Below are 27308 nucleotides of genomic sequence, written 5' to 3'. Positions count from 1 at the left end.
GATGGCCCCGATGTGACAATGCATAAAGCTGCAGGCTCCCAGACCCGTGAAGGGTCCCCAGCTCTTGCCTCCTGGGGTGCTATCTGGAGAGGCACCTGGCCCACAGATGCTCAGGCTGGATGCAGGTAGACTTGATCAGTGGTATTTCTGCCTGTCGCGTTTGCCCTTGACGGCTCCCCTAATGGCCCATGGCCCCTCCCCCCACCCCCCCCTCCACCCCCTGACCACCACTCAGAGATGTGTTTGGGGCTTTATGGGACTGGAGAGAGCTCTGACCTGGCTCAGTATGTCCTGGGGTGGACCAGCCTGGGGCTGCAGACCGCTTTTATCATGAGGGTGAGCTGGCCTTGTCTCAAAGCCCACCCACATCCAACCCCAGTGAAAAGGCACACTGGGGCACTGAGAATGAGCTGCCCCAGGGCTGGGGCCAGGGAAGCTGCTCGGCCTCTGCCCCCTGCTGGACCTGACTCAGCCCACTCCCGCCTTCCAGGGAGATTGAATACAAGGAACTGCAGCTGTCCCTGGAGCAGGTGTCCACTGCCAAGTCCCAGGACTCCTGGAGGACTGCCTTGTCTACCTCACAAGAAACTAGGAAATTAGTGAAACCCAAAAATACCAAGATGAAGACAAAGCTGAGAACAAACCCTTACCCCCCACAGGTAACACGCACATACTGAAATTTGGGGGTGCTGATAAATTTATCCCAGGAGTTTGGGATGCCTGGACACATTAAGGAACAGGGAGCCTCTCAATGCACAGCAGGGGTCTCTCTCCCATGAAGCAAGGTCCCTCCAGGAGGTCCTGCATACACAGTAGTGACGCCAGAGGAAGGCTGACATCCTGGTGAACTAGTCAAGTTTAGGAAACAGAAGACTCAATTGGGAAGGCACATCAGACCATTAGAACCCATGGGTTAGATTCTCATGGGCTTGACAGGTTAGAATCCACAGGTTAGGTTCCAGCCTGGTGGGTTAGAGTCTTGACTGGTTAGTTAGAAGGCTGCTGGGTTAGCGTCTAGGCTGGTGGGTTAGATTCTACAGTGGTGGGTTAGATTCTAGACTGGTGGGGGCCCACAACTGTAATCCCAGCACTTTGGGAGTCTGAGGCAGGTGGATCACCTGAGGTCAGGAGTTCGAGAGCAGCCTGGCCAACATGGTGAAACCCCATCTCTGCTAAAAATACAATAATTAGTCAGGAGTGGTGGCAGCACACCTATAGTCCCAGCTACTCGGGAGGCTGAGGCAGGAGAATCGCTTGAACCCAGGAGGTGGTGGTTGCAGTGAGCCAAGACAGTGCCACTGCACTCTAGCCTGGGCGACAGAGCAAGACTGCATCTCAAACAAAGAAAAGAAACAGCAAGTGTCCATCTGTGTCTGATGTGGTGTTAGCTCAGGGCTGGGGGCTCTCCTACCCTGGGAGCAGGTCACTGGGGTATCGCTTGCTGTGTGCCTGTCCCCAGTGGGACCTTGCAGTGGTGGCGAGGGTTGGGCCCTGTAGGGGCGGATGGTGCAGGGCCGGGAGGCAGCTCCTGCCGGCCCCTCACTGGCCCTTCGTCCATCTTCTTTGCCATGCAGCAATACAGCTCGTTCCAAATGGACAAACTGGAATGCGGCCAGCTTGGAAACTGGAGATCCAGTCCCCCTGCAAGCGCTCCCGCTCCCCCGGAACCGCAGCTCCACTCTGAGAGCAGTGACCTCCTGTTTGCGCCACCCTACAGCCTGCCCTTCTCCTACCGTTACGGACGCTTCCCTCTGGACTCCCATGTCTTCAGCAGCAAAAAGCCAATGTTGCCCGCCAAGTTCGGGCAGCCCCAAGGATCCCCGTGTGAGGTGGCACGCTTTTTCCTGAGCACACTGCCAGCCAGTGGTGAATGCCAGTGGCATTATGCCAACCCCCTAGTGCCTAGCAGCTCGTCTCCAGCTAAAAACCCTCCAGAGCCACCGGTGAACACTGCTTGGCACAGCCTGATGCCAAGCTATGAAGGTGGGTCAGGTCTGTTCGTGGGGAAGGCGGGAGGACTGGGCACGGCCGGTGGGTGGCAGATGGAGACCGAACCTTCACGCTTTGGGCAAGCTTTCCCTCCTTCTGCTTCTCAGTAAGGTTTGCTGTGCTTTCCTGCTCTTGATGCAGGTGCTCCTGGGGAGTGCAAAATGGCAGCCCACCTGCCTTGCGAACTGACACTAGTGACAGTGTAAACGGCAAAGGAAAACAGTATCTGGCCTTCACGTAAATCCTGACCAAAGTGGGGCAGTGATTTTCAAAACCAGCTCTCACGTGCTGAGAACGCCCTGGCAGCATTTCTTTTGCAAGATTACTTTCCACCCCACCCAGAAGTGGCTATTTGAGGCCTGATTGTTTTCCATGCCAGTTTCGGAAGTGGGGAAAACTATGGTGGAAATTCATGAGCTTGAGGACAGAAATGCCACTCCCCAACCCAGGGCAAAGGACACAAGCCCTCTAGGTCTCAGTTTCTTCACTTGTCAAATGCGGCCATAAGCTGTGATGCGCCTACTCCCAGGTCACGGCACACAGTAGGGGCCTGCTTTGTGCATGCCAGTTCAACAACAGGAAGGAATGGCCTTTCGCCTTCTCCTGGCGGCCGGCAAGCAGATGTCATCTGCAGAGACACTGCCAGCTGCCCAGGACACAGACTCCTGTTTGCTCACTAGACCAATCCCAGGCAGAGGGTGGAAGATGGGGATGGAGGGTTGGCTACAGGAAATGTATTCTCATTGCACCCAGACCTAACTGCTGCTCAGAGTGTAGACCAAGATGGTGCAGGTGTCCTGCAGTGCCACTAAAATGTGGGTGAAGGTGACATCAGGATCATGTGCCCCAGGCCGGACACATCATACCTGTAATCCCAGCACTTTGAGAGGCCGAGGCAGGCAGATCACCTGAGGTCAGTAATTCCAGACCAGCCTGGCCAACATGGTGAAACCCCCATCTCTACTAAAAATATAAAAATCAGTTGGGCACAGTGGTGAGCGCCTCTAATCCTGGCTACTCAGTAGGTTGAGGCGGGAGGATTGTTTGAACTTGGGTGGCAGAGGTTGCAGTGAGCCAAGATCATACCACTGCACTCCAGCCTGGGTGACAGAGTGAGACTCTGTCTCACACACACACACAAAAAGGATGATATACCCCAGAAAAAAATCACACCAGCCCCTGCTTAAAGAGGAAAGGATCAAAGAGGAGAGTGCCCCGAAGTGCCCCTCTCTTGAGGCAGGCAGGGCTCTGCTCCTTCCAGGCCTCATACTGCTTTTTCTGCAAATCCTAGGAATCTCTTGCTCTGTGTTTTGACTGGAGGCTGAGATAACATTTCTTCCCAAATCTGAGACGAGGGATAGATTACGGGAGAATCCAGCCTTTCTGGAAATCACTAGGGCGTGTTTTTTCAGAAGTAGCCAACTTAGAAAAGACTACACTGGTGACCAGGGCCAGGCCCCTTGCCTTTTGACCTGGCCTGTCCCAGGAGCCACTGATCCCTTAGATTTGCATCCACTAAACCCATGAACACCTTGGGTCCCTCACATAACCAAGGAAGGGACCTTCCAGAACATCCAAGCAAAGGAAGGCAAAGCAAAGGGTTTTGATAACAGCTGAACATCAGACCCACTTGAGATTGACTTCAAAGAGTTTTTGTGTGTGTGTCTGAAGCTGGCTAATGCAGTCACATGGTATTTGACTTTTACTACTATTTTAAAAGTGAAAGAGGTTAACAATCTCCTTGTCACACACATGATAAAAAGTGGACCAAAGGTGGTAATTTGAGGCAATTTGCCATCAGCTTCCTAGTCTCTTTGGTATTAAAGGAAGACAAATGTTGCCAAAAGGTGTTAAGAAAGAAAAGCCGGGAAGCTACTTAATGTCAGGCGTCTGACTGAGTAGATAGGAGTGGTTATTTTTCATTATGCCATGGCGAAAGGATCAGGGTGGTTACACACCCACCTCCCGCACTGAGGGATTGGCAGAAGAAATGGGGCAGACACGGCCATCTAACACTAAGGCCCCTGGTGGCCTCTAGTCCCCTGCCGTCCAATCAGGTAGCCACCAACCCCATGTGGTCTTGAACATGGAAATGTGGCCAGTGCAGTGAGGCAGATGTGACCTGTGCTCTGCATCTCGGTACCAAAAAAAAAAAAAAAGTCCCAATAATTGTTTAACACTAATTGCACGCTGAGATAGTGTTTTGGCTATGGTGCATTAAAGGAAGTGTATTATTTAACAGGCATCCCACTTGTTTCTCTGTAACGTGGCTCCTGGAACATTTCAGGTCGCGTCTTGAGATTGGACCGCGCGGACTAGACGGGGGGGGGCGACAGCCACCCCTGGGTGGAGCACGTGGGCTGCGGAGGGGTGGCGGGCGCGTCCAGGGCTTGGGTGGGGAGGGGGTGGTTGCGGCCGCGCCCCTTGCTGCCCGGGGCGAGCATCCCTCTAACGTGTCGCCTGTCCCCGCAGCGCCCGCCGCCGCCGCAGTGCGCAGGTTCGGCGAGGACACCGCGCCCCCGAGCTTCCCAAGCTGCGGCCACTACCGTGAGGAGCCCGCCCTGGGCCCGGCCAAGGCCGCTCGCCAGGCCGCCCGGGACGGGACGCGGCTGGCGCTGGCCCGAGCGGCGCCCGAGTGCTGCGGGCCCCCGGCCCCCGAGACCCCGGGCGCGCCGGCGCAGCTGCCCTTCGTGCTGCTCAACTACCACCGCGTGCTGGCCCGGCGCGGGCCGCTGGGGGGCGCCGCACCCGCCGCCTCCAGCCTGGCCTGTGCCCCCGGCGGCCCCGAGGCGGTGACAGGCGCGCTGCGGCCCCGGCACCCGAGCCCCGCCGCCGCCTCCCCGCCCGGAGCGCCGCTGCCGCACTACCTGGGCGCCTCGGTCATCATCACCAACGGGAGGTGACCCGCCGGCCGCCCGCGCCAGGAGCCTGGGCCCTGCCTCCTGGGGCTGCGGCGCCACCGAGCCCGGCAGACGCGCGCGACCCACAGTAATTTATGCAGAGGGCTATTTGATAGGACGCCCCCGACTTGCGGATTTCCACCGCGGAGGCCGCGCGCGGGTACCGAGGACCGAGGCGCGCCCGGCAGGGGACCGCCCGCCTGTGTCCTGCGAGGGCCGGTGCGACCCAGTTGCTGGGGGCTTGGTTTCCTCACCTTGAAATCGGTCTTCAGCCATTTAGCCTTGTCCCCGACGTTCCAAGAAAGTCCCGCTGGGAGATTGAAGCGGTTTCACTCCGCAAATATTCTCCACTTTCAGGAGGGAAACGCACCCTGCCGCAGTCCGCTCTTCCACGTGGATGGCGGATCTGGGAGGGGACGCCTGTGTCCCGAGCCCTTTTAGATGCTTAGGTGAAGGCAGAAGTGATGATTGTAAGTTCTATGAATACACAACTCCACTGTCTTTAAAAGTCATTCAAGAGTCTCATTTTTTTTTAACCCTTTCTTCAATACAAAAACCAACAAGCCAAGACTGAGGGGGTGATCATGCAATTCCATTTTGTGTGTCTGTGAACATGGGTGTGCTTCACAAGCACATGAACAAGCTCTTACCTCCCCCTAACCCCTATGAACTCTTGATAACACCAAGAATAGCATCTTCAGAATATATTAAATAGGCATTAAATGCAAAAATATATATGTAGCCAGAGAGTTTATGAGAATGACCCTGTCCAGCTTCATTATTATGTGGCAAAATCCCTCTGGCCCACACAGATCTGTAATCCACTAGGCTTGTGTTTGCTACAAATAGTGCTAATAAAGTTAAATTGCATGTGCAATACGGAACACTGTCAATGGGTCCTGCACCTCCTGGAGGAAAAACATGTGAAGGGGATGTCATGAAATGATGTAGACATTTGAAGCATTTCTACAAAGTGAGAAAACGTCGTAAGAATATGTCACGTGTGCAACAGGTAAACAGAAATCCCTTCATAAAGCACCAGCAGTGTTTAAAAAATAAGCCTCCATTCATTTTTATTTTTTGTGGGTTTTGCTTAAAGATCTCAACACAGAAAAATTCCATCATGGCTCCGAACTGCACCCATGCATCGAACCACCATCTTTCCATTTTCTTCACACTATAAACACTGCATCATTTTGCTGCTTTATCAAAATGGTTTATTTCGGGAAACTTTTTCCACCTTTCTGAATGGAAAGAGGTTTTCACAAATGTTTTTAACTCATCGTTCTAGAATCAAAGGGCACCTACACCGACTGCTCTCAAAATGTGAACTGGTTTCTTTGCCAACCCTGTGTCACTTAGTGAGGACCTGACTCAGTCCCTACAGGGTATCTGTCAGTGGGCATCATGGTATGAGTTACAATTTGCAAATTTAGGACCGTGGGTCATGCAGCGAAGGGGCTTGCACGGTGGGAAGGGATGCACCCGCCTCTCCACGTACCCAGCTATACCTCATTCACAGCTCCTTGTGAGTGTGTGCACATGAAATAAGCCGAGGGTATTATTTTTTTTTTATGTTCATGAGTCTTGTAATTAAACCGTGATTCCTGAAAGGTGTAGGTTTTATTACTAGGAGATACCACCGACATTTTCCAATAAAGTACCGCAAAATGCTTTTCTGTCTACCTTGCTATTAACTTTTGGAGCTGTATTTAGTAAAAATAAATCAAGACTATCAGAGCAATTCAATAAGAAAGGTTACTGCTGAGAAAAAGGACCCTATTTTACAAGTGACAACGTAGACAGGCGTAACAGATTGTATATGTACTGGAAAAAGAAAATGTGTACTAGCGAAACGTCCTTGTCTAAACAAACATCACTGTTTTCATAACCTAGAACATGAAGGAAGATTCTTCCACGAGCTGGCTTCAGGACGGCCAGGGCTCAGTGCAAAGTTAACAGTGCTGTTACTATGGCAACCTAATATTGTTACCTTCATCTTTAAGAGTCTGCATATTTAAGCTGGGGATAGTTTTTCTTGACTTCTGTGAGGCTCTGGCAGGGGAAGAGGAAGCATTTTCAATATATATGCCCCTCTTTTACAAAAAGGAAAAAAAAATCGTCGTAGGCCCTAACATGTACTATGTTGACAAAAAGGCCAGATCAAATGGATTTGAGAAATAAGCCCAATTCAAGGCTGGCTCAGCCCTCCACAGGGCCTCCCAGGGAAAGGAATTCCTTTATGTTCTTGGAAGCCCTTTTCTAGAAAAGCCATTCCATTCATACCTTTGTAGAGCAATGGGCTGGGTGTGGAGGGCAGCGGAGGGTATCTGTAAGAGCCTGTATTCCCCCCCCCCACCCGTCCCCGCCTCCACCCCTTTTATCCTTTTAAAAGTCCTATCAGCCCTGCCTTCAGCCCTTCCGCCCTGAGTGGGGGAGGTTTAATATGGTCAATGGATCTTGTATAAAGTCTACCTAAGTTTTAATTTACCCCAGCTATAAGACGGTTAAGGTAGACTGGGAGGGCTGATACAGATAGAGTGGGAAATGAAGAACATTTGCAAATAAATGTCATAAAATCACAGTAGCTTGGAATTTTAGTGAATCACAGCCCTTGTGTTATCTAGAATGCATTATGCAAGCTGTTCCTAAACTTAAGTATGGCATATAAGGTTAAAATCTTGGGGGAAACACTGTTCAGATGAAAAGTCAAGCAGTTTCCACAAAAGAATAAGAAATATCCTAAAAACAATCTAGAAGTTGTTACATTAAATTTATTTCTCACCTCAGTGAAAAGCGTTTTTGTTTTTGGGTTTTGTTAACTTTCATTCTTTGGAGTAATAATATTTCTCTTGTGTACAGCACTGAATACATTTGTCAATATGTCAAAAAAAAAAAACAAAAAAACACCTGGCTTCTTAATACTTGGAAATACATAAATATTCCTTACTATGTAAAACACTTTATTTATTTTGTAAAAATATGTTTAAATATGAATAAAAATACAGTAACCCAAAGTAGTTGCCTACTTTTAAAAATGAAACTTGTAAAAAGAAGAGTGAGCCCAAACCACATAGAAAGTCTTAGTTTATTTTGGTAGATTTACTGTTTATAGGCATTGGTTTAAAGTGATTCTTTTCAGACATTCTTTGAAAAGTTAAAACTGCGGAGGCTTCCACTTTGTTTTATTTCAAATATGCATAGTGATTAACGAGGAATAAGGATTCTCCCATGTTCTGCCAGTTAAGAGCAAACAGATCTGGAGAATGGAAGCCCATCCTGCCTCCCTTCTACATCTGAAGCTTGGGGTGAGGCTGGCTCCTCTCTTTGTTCCCAGACTCTAGGTCAAAAGGGGAGCATGCTGTCCCTGCTGTGGCTTGGGGGACCCCCAAGGCTGCGCTCTGCTGCCCGTGCTCCCCATGGGCCTGTGCACAGCACTCCGGTCAGTCACTTGCTCTCACATCAGACATCAGCCTGCGGCAGTGAAACTCAACCGTGATTTTACTTCGAACACAAATCCTTCCTACTTCCACCACTCCCTGGCAGACTTCCCAGTGCCAAAGGGCACTGCTGGGGCGGGGGTAGGGACAGGAAGCCCAGTGACTGCTGTGTTCTATTTTAGGGGCCCCTTCCCCAAGAGTCCCCCTGAAATCTGTTACCAGCCTGGAAAGGAGGATATCTTGCTTTTACAAAACATGGTCAATACTCAATGCACAGCCTCTAAAGCCAGGGATAATCCAGTGTTCTAAAAGCACATGCCAATCCTGAGTTTAGTGACCACATTTTAAAGATCACGAGGAAAATGCCAAGTTTCCATTAAACCTTTAAACTCCTTGAGATCCTAGTTGCAGGGTGCATACTATACAGCCCAAACCTGGGAGAGGGATATAGCAGGTAGACAGTTGCCCTAACACTAACAGCTATTGGGAAAATGCCTTTATTCAGCTAATTCTATAAGAAGCAGAGTTGCGAGAGTCTTTGGTTCACGTGAGGCAAAGTCAGGTTTATGAAAAACTCGGCCTCTGCTTGAAGGCTGCCTCATCTCCCTCAAGACAACTGGGTCTCCTGTGGGTGTGGGCAGCCTGTTGGAAAGCAGAGGCACAGCAGGATGCCAGGAACATCTCCACATCCTTTGACAAGGCCACACTTCATTAGTTTTAATTTGCAGAAAGGAAATTAAATGATAACATTTTGTTCCCCAAAGCAGAATGGCCAGAATAAGACTTCAGCTTAAAACAAAACATAGCATGTTTTTCATTAAATAACCCCCAAAGAAATTCAAAAAGTGATGATGGCAGCTCTGAGAGAGGGCTGGCCTTATATTACAAAGTCTGAGAAATGAAACTTGCGTCGTTAGCCTCGACATCTTTGCCCTGGGTGATATTTTGCAGGTGTCCTCTCAAGGGTGAGTCCATTTTGTAATTTGGGGGTGGTGTAGACTTTTATTTAAGCTTCAAACTAATTTTGAAAGAAGACTTGGGCATTTGGAGAAGAGTGTTTTCTTTTTTGTTTTTTTGAGAAAAATAATTCTAATTGAAGCCTTATTTCCAAAAATTACTTTTGAAGTTCTTTTAATGTTTCATTTCCAAAAAATACGTATTAGGTATTTTTCCTTCCTATGGGGGCGTTCTATGCCTGACTAAAGGTAGACAGATTTTATACTAAAAACCGCAAGTCTCTGGAATTAGCCTGACTGGGTAAGACCAGGATACAGAGGGTCCTAGTTTACAGTGGAGGACTTTTGTTCAAAGCTGAAAGCTCCATCAAACTTTCTTTCCATTAATTTCAGCCGGGACTGGCAGGAAGAGAGAAAGCTGGACAAAAACTGGCCTTTTAAAGCTGAAAGGTAATGGGGATGATTCACAAGTTCAACAGATAGGAGCGCCATGGAAAAGGCCTGGTGTCCATCTGGGGATAGCGAATGCGTATCAAAACGCTTCCTTTCTTTTGTTCTTTCATGAGGCCGGTAGCACGTCGGATATTCAATGTCTTCTTTTAAAGCTACGTGTGCACACACGCACGCACATACATAAGCGGGCACTCACATACACAGCCTCCCTCTGAACTGATGGTGTTTAGTATCGGTAACATTTTCTCCTTGGTAATATGAGGTAAAGGTGGGGGGCTGGCGAGAAAAGCTATGACTTCTGAGTAGAACGCCATGTCCTCTATTCTGTGAACTGCAGAGTCTTGCAGGAATGCTCCACATTTCAGAGTGAATCTGACACTGGCTTTAAAGCTCCAAGTCCTCCCTTGTATGTGGCATGAGTGTGCCTTCATCTCCAGCTATCAGAGCCAAGTCACCACCTCCCATCCAAGTGATGCTTCATCAGACATTTAAGGATTCTGAACTTGATTCCGTCTCTTCGCAATAGGCAGTAAATTCAAACCTACTTAAGAAAGCAAGTCCCTAAGTAAGGACATTTAAACTTCTGTAGGAAAGGAGGGCTCACTGAATAATGTCAAAGCAATTAACTGATTTCCTCTACAAGGTCATTGCAACAACACCAGTTGACTGTATCTCTACAGGCGTTTAGACTTGGCCGTGGGACCACATCACAGGTGGAGAGCAGCGCGTCCCTTTCCTTCATTAACAAAAACATGGAACAATGGCCACGAGCCAATGCAGGTTCTTAGTGTTAAATACCTCCCAAGATGCTCAGAAACAGGACACGGTACTTCTAACTCAACACTGGCCTGGGCTCGAGAGCAAATCTTGGTTTGTTTTTTCACAGTCTAGGGGTAAAGGTCTCCGCTACTGGGAAAATACGTGAATCTTCCCACTGCTGTTTCTTTTTCTTTTTCTTTCTGAGACTGAGTTTCACTCTCGTTGCCCAGGCTGGTGTGCAATGGCACGATCTCGGCTCACTGCAACCTCTGCCTCCCAGGTTCAAGCAATTCTCAGTCTCAGCCTCCAGAGTAGCTGGGATTACAGGCATGCACCACCATGCCCAGCTAACTTTGTATTTTTAGTAGAGATGGGTTTCTCCGCATTGGTCAGGCTGGTCTTGAACTCCTGACCTCAGGTGATCCGCCCACCTTGGCCTTCTAAAGTGCTGGGATTACAGGCGTGAGCCACGGCACCCAGGCTTCCACTGCCATTTCCACATGAAAACTCCCCCTGACAATAAACATAAGTCGAAGTCCCAGAAGGGAGAGTGACTCCCACCTGTGCCAGGGCGTTCCCTAATCTAAATCTACGTGCCAACCGTCTATCCCAGATTCTCCTCGAACACCAAAGGAAACGACAACAAAACAAACCTAAGAAAACAGAAACAGAATGTCCAGATGTGTGGACGTGGCCAGGTGGCCGCGATGAAAGCAGAATGCTTACGGTGGTGGTTCGCACTGGGCTCGGACCCCAGGCAGCCCAGCGGCATCCCGCCTGCTGCCCAAGCGCCAGGCCGGGTGAGTCAGGAGGGCAGGCCCAGGCCGGTCTCAGGGACATCAGCACTACCGCCGTCTGGGGAGGATGAGGTTTCTCAGCATGTCGAAGGAGTTGCCATCCGGGTGCACAGACACAACCTCGCTGCCCTCCTGGTGAACCTGGAGGAAGCCAGAATCGTCCAGGCCGACGATGGATGCCTTTGGTCCCTCCGGGCCGCCCAGACGGACTTGCTGACCACTGAAAAGGAGGAACAGCACGTCACAGGCGGGCTTAGGACAATGAGCTGAATAATAATCCATGGTGAGAGGGCTGGGTGCTGGGGAGGGGCTGAGGCTCGCTGAGGGGAAGAGGCAGCCCAGGCTGAGCCTGACTTCCTTCCACCCAGGTGAAAGTCTCAATAGCCGCTTAAGTAACCAGCAGGGCGCAAGTTCAACAAGGATGGAAGGTTCTTCACACAGTGTCACTCCTCCTAATTCTGGTCATCTGCGGTCATGGTTCGAACCGCTTCTTCACGTCCAGCGCTTTTAAGAAACACTGTGTTACTCTAGGTCACCTGGCTGAGGTTGGAGAAAAAGAGGCTGAGCTGGCAAACAATGTTTTATCGTATAAAACAGAGTTGGGTCATGTCAACCGCAAGTGAAACTCGTCCTGATCCTACTTCTTTTGAATATTTTCCAAATGTACTCAAGTCATGTCCTTCTTAACAACTTTCGAAGCATAGAATTTTCCCCTGAAGTTTTTATTTTGAAGAATTTCAAATCTACAGAGCTGAAGGAATAGTACAATAAACCTCATATTCTCTTCCATTCTCACACCAAACGAAAATATTTTCCATATTTGCTTTCTCTGTTCACACATAAACACATATTTTTTTTTCTGCATCATATAAAAATAAATTGCAGGTGGGTGTGGTGGCTCATGCTTGTAATCTTAGCACTTTGGTAAGCCAAGGTGGGAGGATTGCTTGAGGTCAGGAGTTCGAGACCAGCCTGGGCAATACAGTAAGACCCTGCCTCTAAAAAACAAATTTGTTTTAATTATCGGGGTGTGTGGCTCACTCTTGTTGTCCCAGCTACTTGGGAGGCTAAGGCAGGGGGATCAGCTGAGCCCAGGAGTTCAAGGTTTTAGTAGTGAGCGATGATGGCACCACTGCACTCCAGCCTGGGTGACGCAGCAAACCCTCTCTTAAAAAAAAAAAATAGAAAACAAATGGACATTTAAAAAGTTTTTGAAAAGCTACAGGCAGGATGACACTTTCTGCTTAAATATTTTAGCATGAATCTCCTGAGAACAAGAACCTCCTATAAAATTATAACAGCACTAACTATGGTCACTCGGGACTCGGTCTGGATGCAATAACCTTATCTACCATGTGGTCCATGCTCATGTCGTTCCCACTGTCACCCCCATGTCCTTCGTGGCTATTTCCCTCCATCCAGGATCTATGGATCACACTCTTTACATTTAGATGGCATGCCTCTTTAGTCTTCTCTAATCCCAGACAATTCACCCACTTTTTTTTGTCCGATTGCTTGTGTGAGGACACTGACATTTTTCAGGACACAGGCCTGATGTCCTAACATCAGTGTGTGGTCCCCAGACTTCAGCTGCAGGAGAATCTCCTGGAGCATCTGTTATGACACAGGGTGCTGGCCCAGCCCTGGAGTTTCTGATGCTTGAGGCTGAGGCCTGCCTGAGCATCTCACTTTAAGAACCACTGTTACCTAGAAGGTTCAACAATTTAGATGTGTCAGATCGTTTCCTCACACTTAGAACCAGATTAAACCAATGTTAAATTCTCTTCACGGTTTTTGGTTCTTCCCACTGCATCCCACCAGGAGGCATAAGATGCCAGTTTGCTCCATTACTGGCGATGCTAACTTGGTCAAGATGGTGTCCATGCGGTTTCTCCAGCAGAGGCACAGAAGATAATCATTTGGACCACTGCTCAGCCCCTCATTTTAAGACACTGAACTACTGATACTAAGGTACTAACGAAGGGTTGAAAAGAATGAAGAAGAGCCAGCACTGACCTGTGGACCCAGTATCTGTAATAAAGGGGAAGGACGCTGTTGGGCCCTTTGTCCTGAAACGCGTCAATCAGCCTCTCCAGCACAGTCAAGACTCTGGCGATGAGATAATCGGCTCTTAAGGGCTTCAGCGCTGCCTTGTGTTGCTTGTTGTATTCTGTGATGAGGTCGTTGATGCAGATGGTAGGGTTACTGTTCGTCACATTAAATCCACAGCCTGGACAAAAACAAACAATTTAGCAGCTAAGCCTGCTGATGGTACCACACATTCCTTTCTGCCACCTGGAAAAAGTGACAGTCCTGTCAACTTCCTGCTTCCTTGAACTCATTTCAGATTTTCTGTCTCTAGCCACTTGAAGAGTGACTTCTATCTTTCTGTCCATGTTCCTTTTTGTCCTTCTTTTACTATTCTTGTTCAAGCTAAAATCATCTGAGCCTTACTGCAAATAAGTTGGGAAAAAGAAAGCCACATTTGATTCCGTTTAATTCAACAGAAACTGTTAAATATGGGACAAAATGTATGAGTGTTGCCTCTGGAATAAGTGGTCTACCAAGCATTGTAGCTCTGCACTGAGCCCAATCTAGAAGAATATCTCTTCCTTCTCCTACTTGAACAGATCACATGGTTGAAAACAGAGAGTTGTGTGAGTTGTATTCAGGACTTGGGGAGTAAACTCTGGATTCAGACATTTCAAACCTTGATAATGGCATAACCCTAGATTGCATGTTTTACTCCTTTTTCCTTGGAAGTCTTTGGTGCTAAGGTTAAGCTGTTGGCAAGACACTGACCCACGCTCAGTGGCTTTTTTACAGGCTCCTAAACCAAGGCTTCCTGAGAGTTCCTGGGGTGGTGTCTGAACAGGCTTCTCTGTGCAGTAACTTAACACCACTATTCACTGAGGGAGGGGCTGTGTCTTCAGAACAGCTGACCTTCAGTATTCAGCAGGGCCCTGAATTGACCTGCAAGAGGTCTTCAGTAAGAAATGAAATACTGCAAAAACTAAGTAGTAAGAAAACTACCATGTTTTCAGTGACTCCAAGAAAAAAATCCCTAAGACATTCGCCTCAGATAGAACGATGCCATTTCTAACAACAGCACTCTGCGGCAAGTGCTCCGCCATTTCCAGTGTGAAGGGAAGGACTGAATGGTCTCAGATCTGAAAACAATATATTGGCTATTAAAATACAAAGCAATGTCAATTACCTCCGGAAAAAACCAAGTAGCTACAGCAACAGGGCAGAATTTGCAGTTCATTCATTCATTGATTCATTCAATACAAACAGTATCTGAAGTGCTTGCTGAAAGTAAGGCATTAAATTAAGTGCTATACAGCACTGAAAACTCTCCCCTGCACTCAGAACACGGGAGTTCCCAGGATGAACAGCAACACTGACTACTGGCAACTAAGGCTATGCCCTAAGGACTAGTGGGTACCCCTGCTGGCTACTCTGAATCCCCAAAGTCAGAGACCCCATCCCATGGCCTTCAGAATTCAATAAAAACTATGAATTCTCACCAAAGGGAAATGTTTCATTCCGCTACTTTTTTTTTTTATTTATTCATTTATTTTTTGAGACAGGTTCTCACTCCCGTTGCCCAGGCTGGAGTGCAATGGCGTGATCCTAGCTCACCGCAGCCTCAACCTCCTGAGCTCAGGTGATTCTGCTATCTCAGCCTCCCAAGTAGCTGGGACTACAGGCATGCGCCACCATGCCCAGCTAATTTTTTGTATTTTTAGTGGAGACAGGGTTTCTCCATGTTGCTCAGGTGGGTCTCAAACTCCTGGACTCAAACAATCCACCCACCCCAGCCTCCCAAAGTGCTGGGATTGCAGGTATGAGCCACCGCACCCGGCCTATTTTTTATTTTTGAGACAGGGTCTCACTCTGTTAGCCAGAATGGAGTGTAGTGGCTCAATCAGAGCTCACTGCAGCCTTGAACTCCTGGGCTCAAGTGATGCTCCTGCCTCAGTCTCGCAAATAGCTGGGATTATGAGCTCAAGCCACTACATCTGGCCTTCGCTTACCCCATGTTGATCATCCATGAGCCTCCTTGTTATCTGGCCCCTACCTAGGAATCTCTGCATCGACTGCAATTATTCACTTAAAGATAGGAAATGGAGGAGGCTGGCGTGGTGGCTCACGCCTGTAATCCCAACACTTTGGGAGGCCGACATGGGTGGATCATAAGGTCAGGAGTTCGAGACCAACCTGGCCAACATAGTGAAACCCCATCTCTACTAAAAATATCAAACAGTTAGCTGGGCATGGTGACACATACCTATAATCCCAACTACTCAGGAGGCTGACGCAGGAGAATCACTTAAACCTGGGAGGTGGAGGTTGCAGTGAGCCAAGATCATTCTTTTTTGTAATTCTGGAATTGCACTGCATTCCAGGCCAGGCAACAGTACAAGACTCCATCTCAAAAAAAAAAAAAAAAGACACAAAATGGAGCTTTAAGGGTATGAAGTAGCTTGCCCAGAGTGACACTGCCTCTTGGTGGCAGAGCTGGTAACACAGGCCTGTATTCCCTGGCTGGCACTTGGAACACACAGTTACATGTTTTTTGACCATTGCTGGTTTCTGAACACAGATAAGGGTTGACTGCCACAGAGTGAGGCTGATGGCTGGATGGCTAGGAACCTCAGAACTTCTGAGGTTGCCTCTGAATCCATCTTTCTGCCTGAATTGGATGTGCTAAGGTGAAACAGGGATTCTTTACCCCACCTGGACCAGCGTGGAGCTTCTTCTGACGGTTCAAACGACAACAACTCTTTCATGGCCTGGGAAGGTCACGATAAGAATGTAAGACACCAGAACTATTTTAGAAATTAACTTGGGCCGGGCACAGTGGTTCACGTCTGTAATCCCAGCACTTTGGGAGGCTGAGGTGGGTGGATCATGAGGTCAAGAGATCAAGACCATCTTGGCCAACATGGTGAAACTCTGTCTCTACTAAAAATACAAAATTTAGCTGGGCGTGGTGGCACATATCTGTAATCCCAGCTACTTGGGAGGCTGAGGCAGGAGAATCGCTTAAACCTGGGAGGCAGAGGTTGCAGTGAGCCAAGATCAAGCCACTGCACTCCAGCCTGGCAGAGACTCAGTCTCAAAAAAAAAAAAAAAGAAAGTAACTTTGCTTTTTCTTATTACAGAATGGTACGTTAAATGTTTATTTTCACCATTTTGAATGCGATGAGCAGCAGGAGTGTGGAAGGATGTAATATCACTTAGATGTGAGTGATCACATCACATTTGGTTTGATGTGATACCACTTTGGTGCTTTCAGTGGTCACACACAGAAAATGCTAAACTCTGTGAAGTGCTTTCGACCAATCTCTCTGCATCTATATCCTGCTCCAAAACTACAAGACTCAAAGTAATCTCATATGATAGTCTGCTCTTGCTAGTGTAGGCATGCATAAACCGTTTTTATTTTTTATTGTTTTATCAATCTAAAAATGCTGGAGGAAAGGTTTTAGAAACTTACCAATAAGTATATAAAATGTTTCTCCCATGAGTGTTGAGTTAACCAGAACTCCGCCGATCTTCATGAGGTCACTGTAATAAATATCGTTGGGCCACTTCACTCGTAAGTTGATATCCTAAAGGGAAATCTGCACGTTAATTAAGCAGTCTCAGGACACAAGGGGCCCAGGCAAGTCACGGAGCTAAGGGAAGATAAGCAGAAGCTGAGGTAACATGGGCCTCGTCCTCCCGTCTTTTTCACACAGCCAGTCACTTCTTTGGAACAATCCAGTATTGAAGTACCTCTTGGGGCTAGGAGGTAAGGTAAAATACCTGAAGAACATGGTCTGCATAAACCCCAGCATTCTTCCCCACCCCTCAGCACCATTTCTCATCTTCTAAAACACTTTCTGAAGATGCCTACCTTGTCAATTAATTCATTACGTCAGTATCAACCATCACCACGACCATGGAGTAGCTAACTAACGTGCTAGGGCAGAGGGTGGGAGAGAACAGTAATCTCAGGGTGCGTCTCCCTTCAGGAACCCATGCTTGAGAGACAAAGATGGCCCTGAATTAACAAAGGTCATAAAAGGCAGGTAGAAATGTCTTAAGTACAATGCTGTGGGCAGGGTGCAGTGGCTCACGCCTGCAATCCTAGCATTTTGGGAGGCCGAGGCGGGCAGATCACGAGGTCAGGAGTTCAAGACCAGTCAGGCCAACATAGTGAAACCCCGTCTCTACTAAAAATACAAAAAATTAGCTGGGTGTGGTGGTGTACACCTGTAATCCCAGCTACTTGGGAGGCTGAGGCAGGAGAATTGCATGGACCTGGGAGGCAGAGGTTAGAGTGAGCCAAAATCACGTCATTGCACTCCAGCCCAGGCAACAGTGCAAGACTCCATCTCAAAAAAAAAAAAGAATGCTGTGAAGCCACAGAGGAGTAATTCACTTTAGCAAAAGCCTTGCAGAACTGCTAATGGTCCCCTGGGGTAATGGAAACTGACTTGTCAGGTGGCCTATTGCCTCTGCATCTTGAATAGTGTGATCTGGGGGGGCTCTGCCTGTCATCAGCTCACAGAATGGACCAAGAGTGGACAGTGTCTTGAACGAGGCCACCCAGACCTCTGCCTATCCACTATGACTCTGAAGTTGGGACACAAAGGCTGGGCTAGCTGAGTGGGTGTCAGAAGCAGCAGGTCTTCTAAAGCTGGGGCTGGCAGCCAGGCTGTGCCATGGGTGGGTGAAGGAAGCCTATCTGGAGATGTGAGGCTGGAAGAGAACATTCAGCAAAATAAAGCTCACGGACCACAGAGTAGCCGATGTCTTCCCACATCGCGGGCCACACATGGCCCTGAGCCCCTTCTCAGCACTAGTCAACATGTTACTTACACCCAGCCCATGTGTTGGTGCTAGTCCATCCCTAGGGAACACAGGGAGAAACGGAAGCTTAGAGCGATTATGTGGCTTGTCTGAGGTTCCATCACTTGAAAGCTGCAGAGCTGAGATGCAAGCCTTTCTGGGTGACGAATCCTATGCTACGCGGCCTATTGCTTCCATGAAATCCCCTTCCTCCTTCCAACAGGTTTCTTTTGACCTCGGCCAGTTAGGGCATATTAGATGCTCATCTGCTCTAAAACAGGAGTTCAGGCTGAGAAAAAAAATGCAGGAATAGGAGGGGCAGAGAAGAACCAAAAGTCTAAGTCAATAAAGTATGGGGCTTTGCAATGACCCTGAACTGATAAACAGCTTCACGTTTCTTTTCTCTCCAGAACGAGGATTCCCATTGGGAGGCGTGGATTTGGCAATACCGGGAGACTTTCTTGGTTGTCACAGCCTGAGGGAGTGCTACTGGCATCTAGAGAGTAAAGGCCGTGGATGCTGACACATCCTTTAAGGCACAGGAACCCCCGATGACAAAGACGCCAGGACCCACATATCAATTGTGCCAGGCTGAGAAAGTCTCCTCTAGGAAACCTGTGACTGGAAGACTCTGCTCTTCATCACGGTCCCTGGTTCCCTTTCCTGCTCCTCTCTCGCCTTGCCGCATCCCCCTGTGCCTGCCACGTGGCCAGGGGAATGAGCCCCTGCCTTGGCGGCAAGAGGGCACCTGTGGAGTTCCCAGAGCTGTCAAGCTCCTCCACCATGTGTGCAGCCGCTGGTGCACAGCCGCTGGTGCACAGCCGCTGGTGCCTAGTGGGCTCTGCACGTGGGTTCCGGCTTGCCTTCACATCTTCAAATCACATCAGTTCATGAAGTAGCTTGTGACACTCTAGGTTCTCATGCAGGTAAACAGGACCAACATTTCCAGATGAAGAGGAGGGCTGTGTGTTTATTTTTCATATTCCCAATCATGTATTCCAACAGTTGCTGTGATCCTCCCATGTAAAAAAAGACCAAAATGAAACAAATCCCGGTTTGAAGAGCGGCTAACTTCATGGGAGATGGAACAGGAGCGCACATCACTCCTCTTCAAAGCCACACACAGTGGATACCATAAAAGAGGCTTAAACGTTGCAAGTGCTGTCCAGTGCTGGAGGAAAGAGCTGGAAGGAGCTGGAGGGCCTGATAATGAAGTAGAGCTGGGCCTTAAGGATGAACAGAATTTTAAGAAGCAGAGAAGAGGGCAGGGGGCAGGGGTGCATGGGTGGGGGGAGGGTACTGGGCCCAGAGGGACTTCACAGACAGAAGAAAAAGCAGGAGTAAAAACGGACAGCCCAAGGCAGGCTCTGGAAGGAAGGCCCAGGCACCAGCGGCCGTGCACATGGCGGAGGAACTTGACAGCCCTGGGAACTCCACAGGTGCCCTCCTGCCTCTGGAAGGAATGTCCCAGTGAGGCTGTCGTGGGTCTGGGGAGGGTGGTCACGATTTGTGTGCTGAAGGTGACATCTGGTTAGGGACCAGTTGGGGCCCTAGTGAACGCCATAACAAAAACGAACTCCAAACAACAGGGGCCTGTTTCAATCATCCAGTAGCTGCACTGTGTCAGCTAACCTGGCTATGTTAAAAAAGAAACCCAATTCAAAATCAAATGTCCCATCACACAGGTGAGGCTGGGCGGCTGACTGTGGAAGACGGGAAGAACACTGGCACAAGCTTCTTAAGGACCACAAATTCCCCCAACCCCATTCACCGCTGAAGATGAGCTTCCCACTTCCATCCTGGCCCCCAGCACCTGGCACACGCAGCCTCTGCGCACAGCAGGTCCTCAAAGAATGCTCGCTAAGGGAACTATGGGCTCTAAGGTCAAAGTCAAGGCCATGAAGAAGCTAAACAGACCAAATAGACTCATTTAACGTTCTCAGCTCAGCGTTTGTTTTACTTATTTTCCTAAAACTAACCTGTTGCTAGAGTTAAAGGTAATTTCTCCCATACCAGGACTATTTTTTAATTATTGCTATTATTACTTTTTGATACGGAGTCTCATTCTGTTGCCCAGGCTGGAGTGTAATAGCACGATTTTGCTCACTGCAACCTCCGCCTCCCGGATTCAAGCGATTCCTGTGCCTCAGTCTCCTGAGAAGCTGGGATTACAGGTACCTGCCACCATTAGCCATGCAGGCTAATTTTTGTGTTTTTAGTAGAGATGGGGTTTCGCCATGTTGGCCAGGCTGGTCCTGAACTCCTGACATCAGGTGATCTGCCTGCCTCAGCCTCCCAAAGTGCTGGGATTACAGGTGTGAGGCACCAAGCCTGGCCAGGACTTTCTAGTTGATGGCTTTCTGCTAGACAGAATGCACAGCTCAGGTGCTAAAGGCCAGGCACCTGAAGCCCTGTAATGGTGTGATACCCTCAAACCATCAGACATGCCAGGATGCTGGGTGCATGGTAGTAAACGTCTGTTTCCATGATGTGATGTAATACAAGAAACAGAGACGTCAGCATTGACTGCATCTGTGGAATACCGAAAATTCAGACACAGTGAATATGAGGGTGTGGCCACATCACAGAGGGATTTGAGGGGCAGTGGGGAGGACTGTTTCTTCAATGAAATGATGACAGGACTTCCAAGTGTCCTTTGAGAGTCACGCTCTTAACACCTTGCTTCAGTAATCAGTCCAATTGTGCCTCCTGAGCCTGACATAAGAGCTGTTGAGGGAGGGAGGCAGGGATCTCCTCTTTACATCCATATGAAATTCTTCCAGGAACATTTGGGAGGGGGCTATGGGAAGTGAAGCCCGACTACGGAAGGAAAGGCTTCAGTCACTGGGTTAACTGTTCCCTCTTGCTTGTCTTTTTAACAATTGACAACAAAGCATCCAGGAGTAATAAGCAAGCAGGCACACGGGTCCTAACAGCTGGGGGAAGACGGCCCCAAGCGGACCTGCACATTGTGTTTGGCCAACGGTGGACAAAGGATGGCCCCGCCAGAGCATAGATCTGGTAAATGGAGGGAGGAAATGAGAAAGGTTTTCAGGTCCCAGAATAACACTTTTCTTATTTTTTTTTTTTTTTTTTTTTTTTTGAGAGGCGGAGTTTTGCTCTTGCTGCCCGGGCTGGAATGAAATGGCCCAATCTTGGCTCACCGCAGCCTCTGCCTCATGGGTTCAAGGGATTCTCCTGCCTCAGCCTCCCGAGTAGCTCGGATTACAGGCATGCGCCACGATGCCCGGCTCATTTTGTATTTTTAGTACAAACAGGGTTTCTCCATGTTGGTCAGGCTGCTCTCTAATTCCCGACCTCCAGTGATCTGCCTGCCTTGGCCTCCCAAAGTGCTGTGATTACAGGTATAAGCTGCGCCCGGCCCCGTTTTCAACAGAAAATGCAGATGAATAACTTCCATCCAGTCCAATCAAAAACATCCAGTGCTTCAATCAAAAAACAAACATGCCAGGTGCGGTGGCTCAGGCCTATAATCCCAGCACTTTGGGAAGCTGAAGTGAGCAGATTGCTACAGCTCAGGAGTTTAAGACCAGCATGGGCAACATGATGAAACCCTGTCTTTACTAAAAATACAAAAAAATAGCCAGGCATGGTGGTGTGCACCTATGGCCCCAGCGACACGGGAGGCTGAGGTGTGAGGATTGCTTACACCCAAGAGGTGGAGGTTGCAGTGGGCCGAGATAGTACCACTGCACTCCAGCCTGGGTGACAGAGCGAGACCCTGTTTCAATTTAAAAAAATAAATGAACAACAATACCAAAAACGAAAGCACAGCCCTCATTAGGCTGTTTGAGAAATCTGTAGAGCTGGGCAGAAAGGGAGCTCTGCGGAATGAATGCATTCGGGCAAGCCTGAAGCAGCCTTAGCACTTGCTGATGCTCTCACAACTCCGAGAGCACACCAGCGCCAGCTGTGCAAAGGGTAGGGTGGGGTTCTACGTTCACCAGTTAGGGAAGCACGTGCTACAAACAAGAATAGGCTGGATTCTGCATGCATCATAGGGACGTGAAGGGAGACTGAACTGTACCTACCTGATACTCAGGAATGGACCTCACTGCTTCCACGACAGCCACGGACATCAGATGCTGGACAAACGGGATCCTCTGTCCCAGCTGGGATCTCAGTGGGATGGAAATGAGCAGAGTAGAAAGGGCACATCCTGTGGGGCTCAGCCACACATTCCTTCCCCGTCCTGGAACACATGCTGCAGTGGGAAACACGCTACCTCGCCACGCGGACAGATGCAGACACTCATATCATGCCAGGACCACACACTGAAGAGACGTCCCACTTAAATAAAGCTGGACTTATTACAATGCTTGAATATGCTGGGCTTAACTCAATAAAAGAAAAGCTTTTTAAAATCGAAAGCTCTGTGGCTGAAAAAGTTTCCAATAATTAGCGTAACGTTTTGCTTCTGTGAGCCTATCATTTGTGCCTTGATGACTCAGAGTCTTAAGTGTCTGAACGTGACTATAAGTTTAATTCCCACCATATAGTCCTGAAGGCAAACACAGAGACATTGGGAAACTGAGCTGAATCTATACGGATCCATGAGAGGTCCTGGAAGCCACTGTTTAGAAGTAATTCCTATCGTGGCGATGGTTGCACAGCCCAGCAAATACGCTACTAAATAATAGCCACAGAGCTGTATACTTTATTTATTTATTATTATTATTATTTTTTAAGGTGGAACCAGGTTGGAGTGCAGTACGTGTGATCTCAGCTCACTGCAACCTCTGCCTCCCGGTTCAAGCAATTCTCCTGCCTCAGCCTCCCGAGTAACTGGGAATAAAGTGCCCACCACCATGCCCAGGTAATTTTTGTATTTTTAGTAGAGACAGGGTTCCATCATGTTGGCCAAGCTGGTCTTGAACTGGCCCGTGATCTGCCCGCCTTGGCCTCCCAGAGGTGAGCTACCACGCCAGCCAAAGCTGTATGTATACTTTAAATGGAGGAGTTCTATTTCAATAAAGCTGTTTAAAAAGGGATTCCTGATATTAACTGCATTATTACTTATCTTTCTTCTTCTTCTTCTTCTTTTTTTAAAGAGACGGGCTCTTGCTCTGTTGCCTAGGCTGGAATGCAGTGGTGCAATTACAGCTCACTGGGCTCAAGTGATGCTCCCACCTCCAGGCTCCCAGGTAGTTGGGACTACAAGTGAGTGCTACCACACCTAGCCAATTTTTGTATTTTTTTAAGAGATGGGTCTTGCTAAGTTGCCCCAGCTGGTCTTGAACTCCTGGGCTCAAGTGATCTTCTGCCTCGACCTCCCAAAGTGCTGGGATTATAGGCATGAGCCACCGTGCCTGGCCTACTTTTCTTAAAATTGAAGTTAGAAAAATAGAAGAATCCAAATGAGAGGAAGAGTTCATCAAAGTTCTTCTAGAATGTCTTTAAAAAAAAATCCACATATGGAGATCCATAGCTTCTGATAAAAAGACTTTTTTTTTTTCCCATTTGAATTATGTTTGAAAGACACGTTCAAGAGAAAGAAGTGAGAACGGCAGATTTCTTATTTCTTTGGTTCTTATGAAAAAGTCCTAAGAGTCTAAGAGAGAAGCACATTTGGATGGGTGTGGCACTGGCTAGAGGCAGGGAGGGGCTGTGCCCCGGGAGCAGCCCCTGTACAGGGTCAGAACCCGGATGGGTTGGGAGGATGCGGGCTCTCGCCTCTGGGACCTGCAGGTGGTGATCCCTGGGCAGTGCTCTGCTTCTCTGTGGTCACAGTGTGAATGGGCATGGTGCACAGCTCACCACGTACATGCAAGGCCAGAGCCAGCTGGGGTGGGAACCGGCACACAAAAGGCCTCCCACGTGATGCTCAGTTCAGACACAGAAGCCTCCTTATGGAGAACTTTCAGGAAAATAAATGTCTCTAGAACACAGCAACGATCTACAGATTGTGAAGCTCAGAATTCATGTAGGTCACATTTGCCATCACAGGCAAACTCCCAGTGATTCATAAGCATTATGATCAGAAGAGAGTGCTTTAGTTCTACTAAGGCTGAAGCTTCTGATCACTCCTTCCCTCTTCCTCTTCATTCCAGGTGGTTATAAACATAGACACTACTTCTAACTTGAGTCCCCAGATGATCAGCACATGCATTCAATGGGCTCCTGGGCCACAAGAGTTGCAGAGTTTAGAAAACAAAAGTAATGGCCAGGCACGGTGGCTCACGCCTGTAATCCCAGCACTTTGGGGGGCCGAGATGGGTGGATCACCTGAGGTCAGGAGTTCAAGGCCAGCCTGGCCAACATGGTGACACCCCATCTCTTAAATAAAAAAAAAAAGAAAAAGAAAGAAAACAAAAGTAACAACAATGATAACAAAGGACAACTGACCTTTGCCCTGGGTCTGCCGGGCCGCGATCGCTATTAAGCCCATTTCCTGCGGCATCTGAAACATCAACCTGCGAACGGGAGAGAGACTGGTCAGGCCGGACATGGACACACACGCGGGCACCGACGACTCACACAGGAGGGACACTGTTTACGTGCATCTGTGGGTGTGTGGCCACGAAGGGCCAATTTTGGTTTCCACTGGCCTTCAGGAATGTAGAGCCAGGAGGGATAACACCCTCCTTTTTAACCTCAGTGTGAGAACGAAAAGAGATGAAGAAAGCACCTTTTAACATCAAAAAGGAGCCTGGGAGGGGGCGTGTGTACCTGCCTGAGCCGTAACTCCATTTATGTAAGACTCGGTTAGATTATATTGCATCAGAATATCCTACCACGTCCTTTCTCCCCTCACCCCCAATGTGTGTACCTTCTTCCAGTGACAACTAGCAATTTCTGACATTTGTTCCTACTTAGGGTGCGTTTCTGTTCGAACACTAGAACACAATCATAACAGAAGTTTCTGATTATTCAGAAAACCAATATGGTGGCAATAAAGCCGTTTAAAAGACACACTATCCCCTGAGAACTAATTGTGATTTAACTATGGTAAATAAATCCACACCTTCTGAGGACGCAGGAGAGGCCTGCATCATTTTAGTCTTCAGTCCTGCTTTTCAAATGGTTTCATTTAAAAGAATACAAACCTTCCTTTGGGGGATAGGTAGAAAAGTACACTACATCCCCACCAAATGAGTCGATATTAACTTTTTTTCAAAAAAAGGAAAGGAAAAAAATCACACAAAAAAACCCCACTCAGAATTTCCTGCAAGCTGTGCTCCCCCTGTTTTAACACCACGGTAACCCAGCAGGGCCGCCAAAATAAAAAAAAAAAACAAACAAAAAAAAAAACCCCACACTGCAGTAGGACAGCTTCTCTCTGCACGCCCAGGAATTGCGCAACAGGTGCTGTGCAGGCGCAGCCCGAGGTAGGATTCATCAACAGGGCAAAGATCAGGTTTAGCCACTTTGTCAGTGCAGATGAGAGGGCCTCTTTGATTTTTTCTTTTTTGGAAGGAGGGGGGCAGCCGGGACAGGGATGCAGAAGAGATGGCATTTTGCAATAACATAAAGTCTCTAATAATAAGTCTCCAGGCTTCCACAGTGGCCCTACTGAGGACAAAGGAGCTCTAAAGAAAGACCCCGCTCTGAGAAGCTCATCATCCTCCCCTCCCGGCTACAGAAACTGGGTGGAACTTTACAAACGGCTGCAACTCGGCAAGAGAAGACAACTACTCAAAAGCAGAGAAAAACAACAGTGTCCATTGTGCGCCGATGGCTCACAGAGCTCCATCTGATGGCGTCTGCAGACCCCAGTTAGGACAGGGGGAATCCAGAAGACCCTTCACTTATTAAGGGCTGATGAGACAGCTGTCTTCCCATACGGCTGCTGGCAGGCACAGGATGCTCTTGGGGAGCAGGCCGGCCTCGCCGCCCATGTGCCAGGCCCACTTCCATCTCACATGAAGTGCAGCTCAGAAGTATTTCTCTTGGACACCATGAATAACTCATTGAGATCGAGTGTGCTATACAGCCCTGGGCTCCAAGAAGAAAGCGTACTTTTCTTGTGTTGGACGGGCAGAAAATCCGAAGAAGGAGCCTTTGTCTGCGTGGGGAGTTAACATTGTCTTCCCGGAACCTCTGCTTTCTGGAGGGTCCAGCAACCCTTCACCTGGCTTCCTAAGGCCCAGCGCTCTCGAGGTGATGGGGCGGGGGCTGACGGGATAATTTAGCACATTGTGAGCAGATTGCAAAGGCCATCTAGGACATTCTGTAAATAAACATGTAGACAGTAGACAGTCGTAGGCTATAGCCGGGGATGGTGATGGGAGGGGCAGGAAAAAGGTTGGTTCAGAAACCAAACACAGACTTCTAGAACAAAGAGAAATGATTAAGGGAACATATGCACTAAACTGCTAGAGGTTTGGCAGCAGTTAACAGGGCATATTAATGAGAAGAGGGAGTCTGTGTTGAAGGCCAGGAGGAAACTCTGCAAGGAGGGAGACAACAGGGGAAGGAGCTAATAATGCTCAGCTTGAGACAACTGGAGGCCGCCAGATTTATTTGTGCTATCTGAGATAACTCTGGGGCCAAACCGCACGGCTCACGGTCAACAAAGCAGCGTTTATAAACCTTGTCAATTCTGCATTTCTGAAAATGAAGCTGCTTGAGCTTGCTTAGCAGAAAGGAGAGACCATAAATGCATTTCCATGCATCCTTAGTGGATGATGTCCTTACAAAAAGAAAAGAAAAAAAAAAAAGGAGGAGGTTACATAATGATTACCTCCCTGCCTCTGTATATTTTCCTTCCTTGCTGGCAAAGGTTGCGGAATAAAAGCTTTCTGTGAGTGGCAGCCGAGTGCATTCACTGTGGAACCAAGCGGCACTCAAGAAAAGCGCTCTGTTTTGTACTCTCGTGCTGAGTCTGAAACATCCGGAGCCCCCTAAGGGTCACTCTGCAAACAAGATAGCCTCCTGGCCACCAAAGACAGCCCAGTACCCACGGAGGCTCTGCCAGTGGTACTGCCCTGATTGTCACATGGTCCTTAAAATCAAGCTTCAACGATTGAGACTAACCTAAAGACAGGCCAGCATGAATTAGCGAAAAATCTGAATGAACAAAAATGTAAATTCAGACCAAGTTCATCTACTTCGGGGTTCTGAACCTAAGAAAATAGTCCACAATCACCACAGCCTGAGCACGGGTTTCTGGCCATATCATCAAGGTCACAAAGCTGCCTCCAGAGC

At 48.4% G+C, this 27308-nt stretch overlaps 2 protein-coding genes across 7 annotated transcripts in view; one reads left to right on the top strand and one right to left on the bottom strand.

Annotated features, from left to right (window-relative positions):
- SIM2 (SIM bHLH transcription factor 2) overlaps window positions 1–9635 on the top strand; it is a 54832-nt gene extending 45197 nt beyond the window's left edge. Inside the window, exons 9-11 of the mRNA XM_032276923.1 lie at window positions 491–659; window positions 1575–1983; window positions 4462–9635. Of these exons, the coding sequence (XP_032132814.1) occupies window positions 491–659; window positions 1575–1983; window positions 4462–4892 (1009 nt within the window). The 3' untranslated portion in view covers window positions 4893–9635. The remainder of the gene's footprint in view (window positions 1–490; window positions 660–1574; window positions 1984–4461) is intronic.
- A 1284-nt stretch (window positions 9636–10919) lies between these two features.
- Window positions 10920–27308, bottom strand: part of HLCS (holocarboxylase synthetase) — a 215057-nt gene continuing 198668 nt past the window's right edge. For 4 of the 6 annotated variants that reach the window (XM_032276920.1, XM_032276919.1, XM_032276922.1 and 1 more), the window contains 5 exons: window positions 24507–24574; window positions 22193–22386; window positions 16801–16915; window positions 13311–13524; window positions 10921–11514 (listed from right to left, as the gene is read on the bottom strand). In XM_032276920.1, the coding sequence (XP_032132811.1) occupies window positions 11343–11514; window positions 13311–13524; window positions 16801–16915; window positions 22193–22386; window positions 24507–24574 (763 nt within the window). In that variant the 3' untranslated portion in view covers window positions 10921–11342. Of the gene's footprint in view, window positions 11515–13310; window positions 13525–16800; window positions 16916–22192; window positions 22387–24506; window positions 24575–27308 lie in introns of all 6 variants that reach the window. The other 2 variants (XM_032276916.1, XM_032276917.1) reach the window with 2 other exon arrangements.

The sequence above is a fragment of the Sapajus apella genome, unplaced genomic scaffold (genome assembly GCF_009761245.1).
Source record: "Sapajus apella isolate SASKATOON/1434 unplaced genomic scaffold, GSC_monkey_1.0 scaffold8, whole genome shotgun sequence".
Taxonomy (NCBI): Eukaryota; Metazoa; Chordata; class Mammalia; order Primates; family Cebidae; genus Sapajus; species Sapajus apella.
The sequence above is the reverse complement of the archived record's forward strand: the minus strand, read 5'-3'. Positions and strand labels throughout refer to the sequence as shown.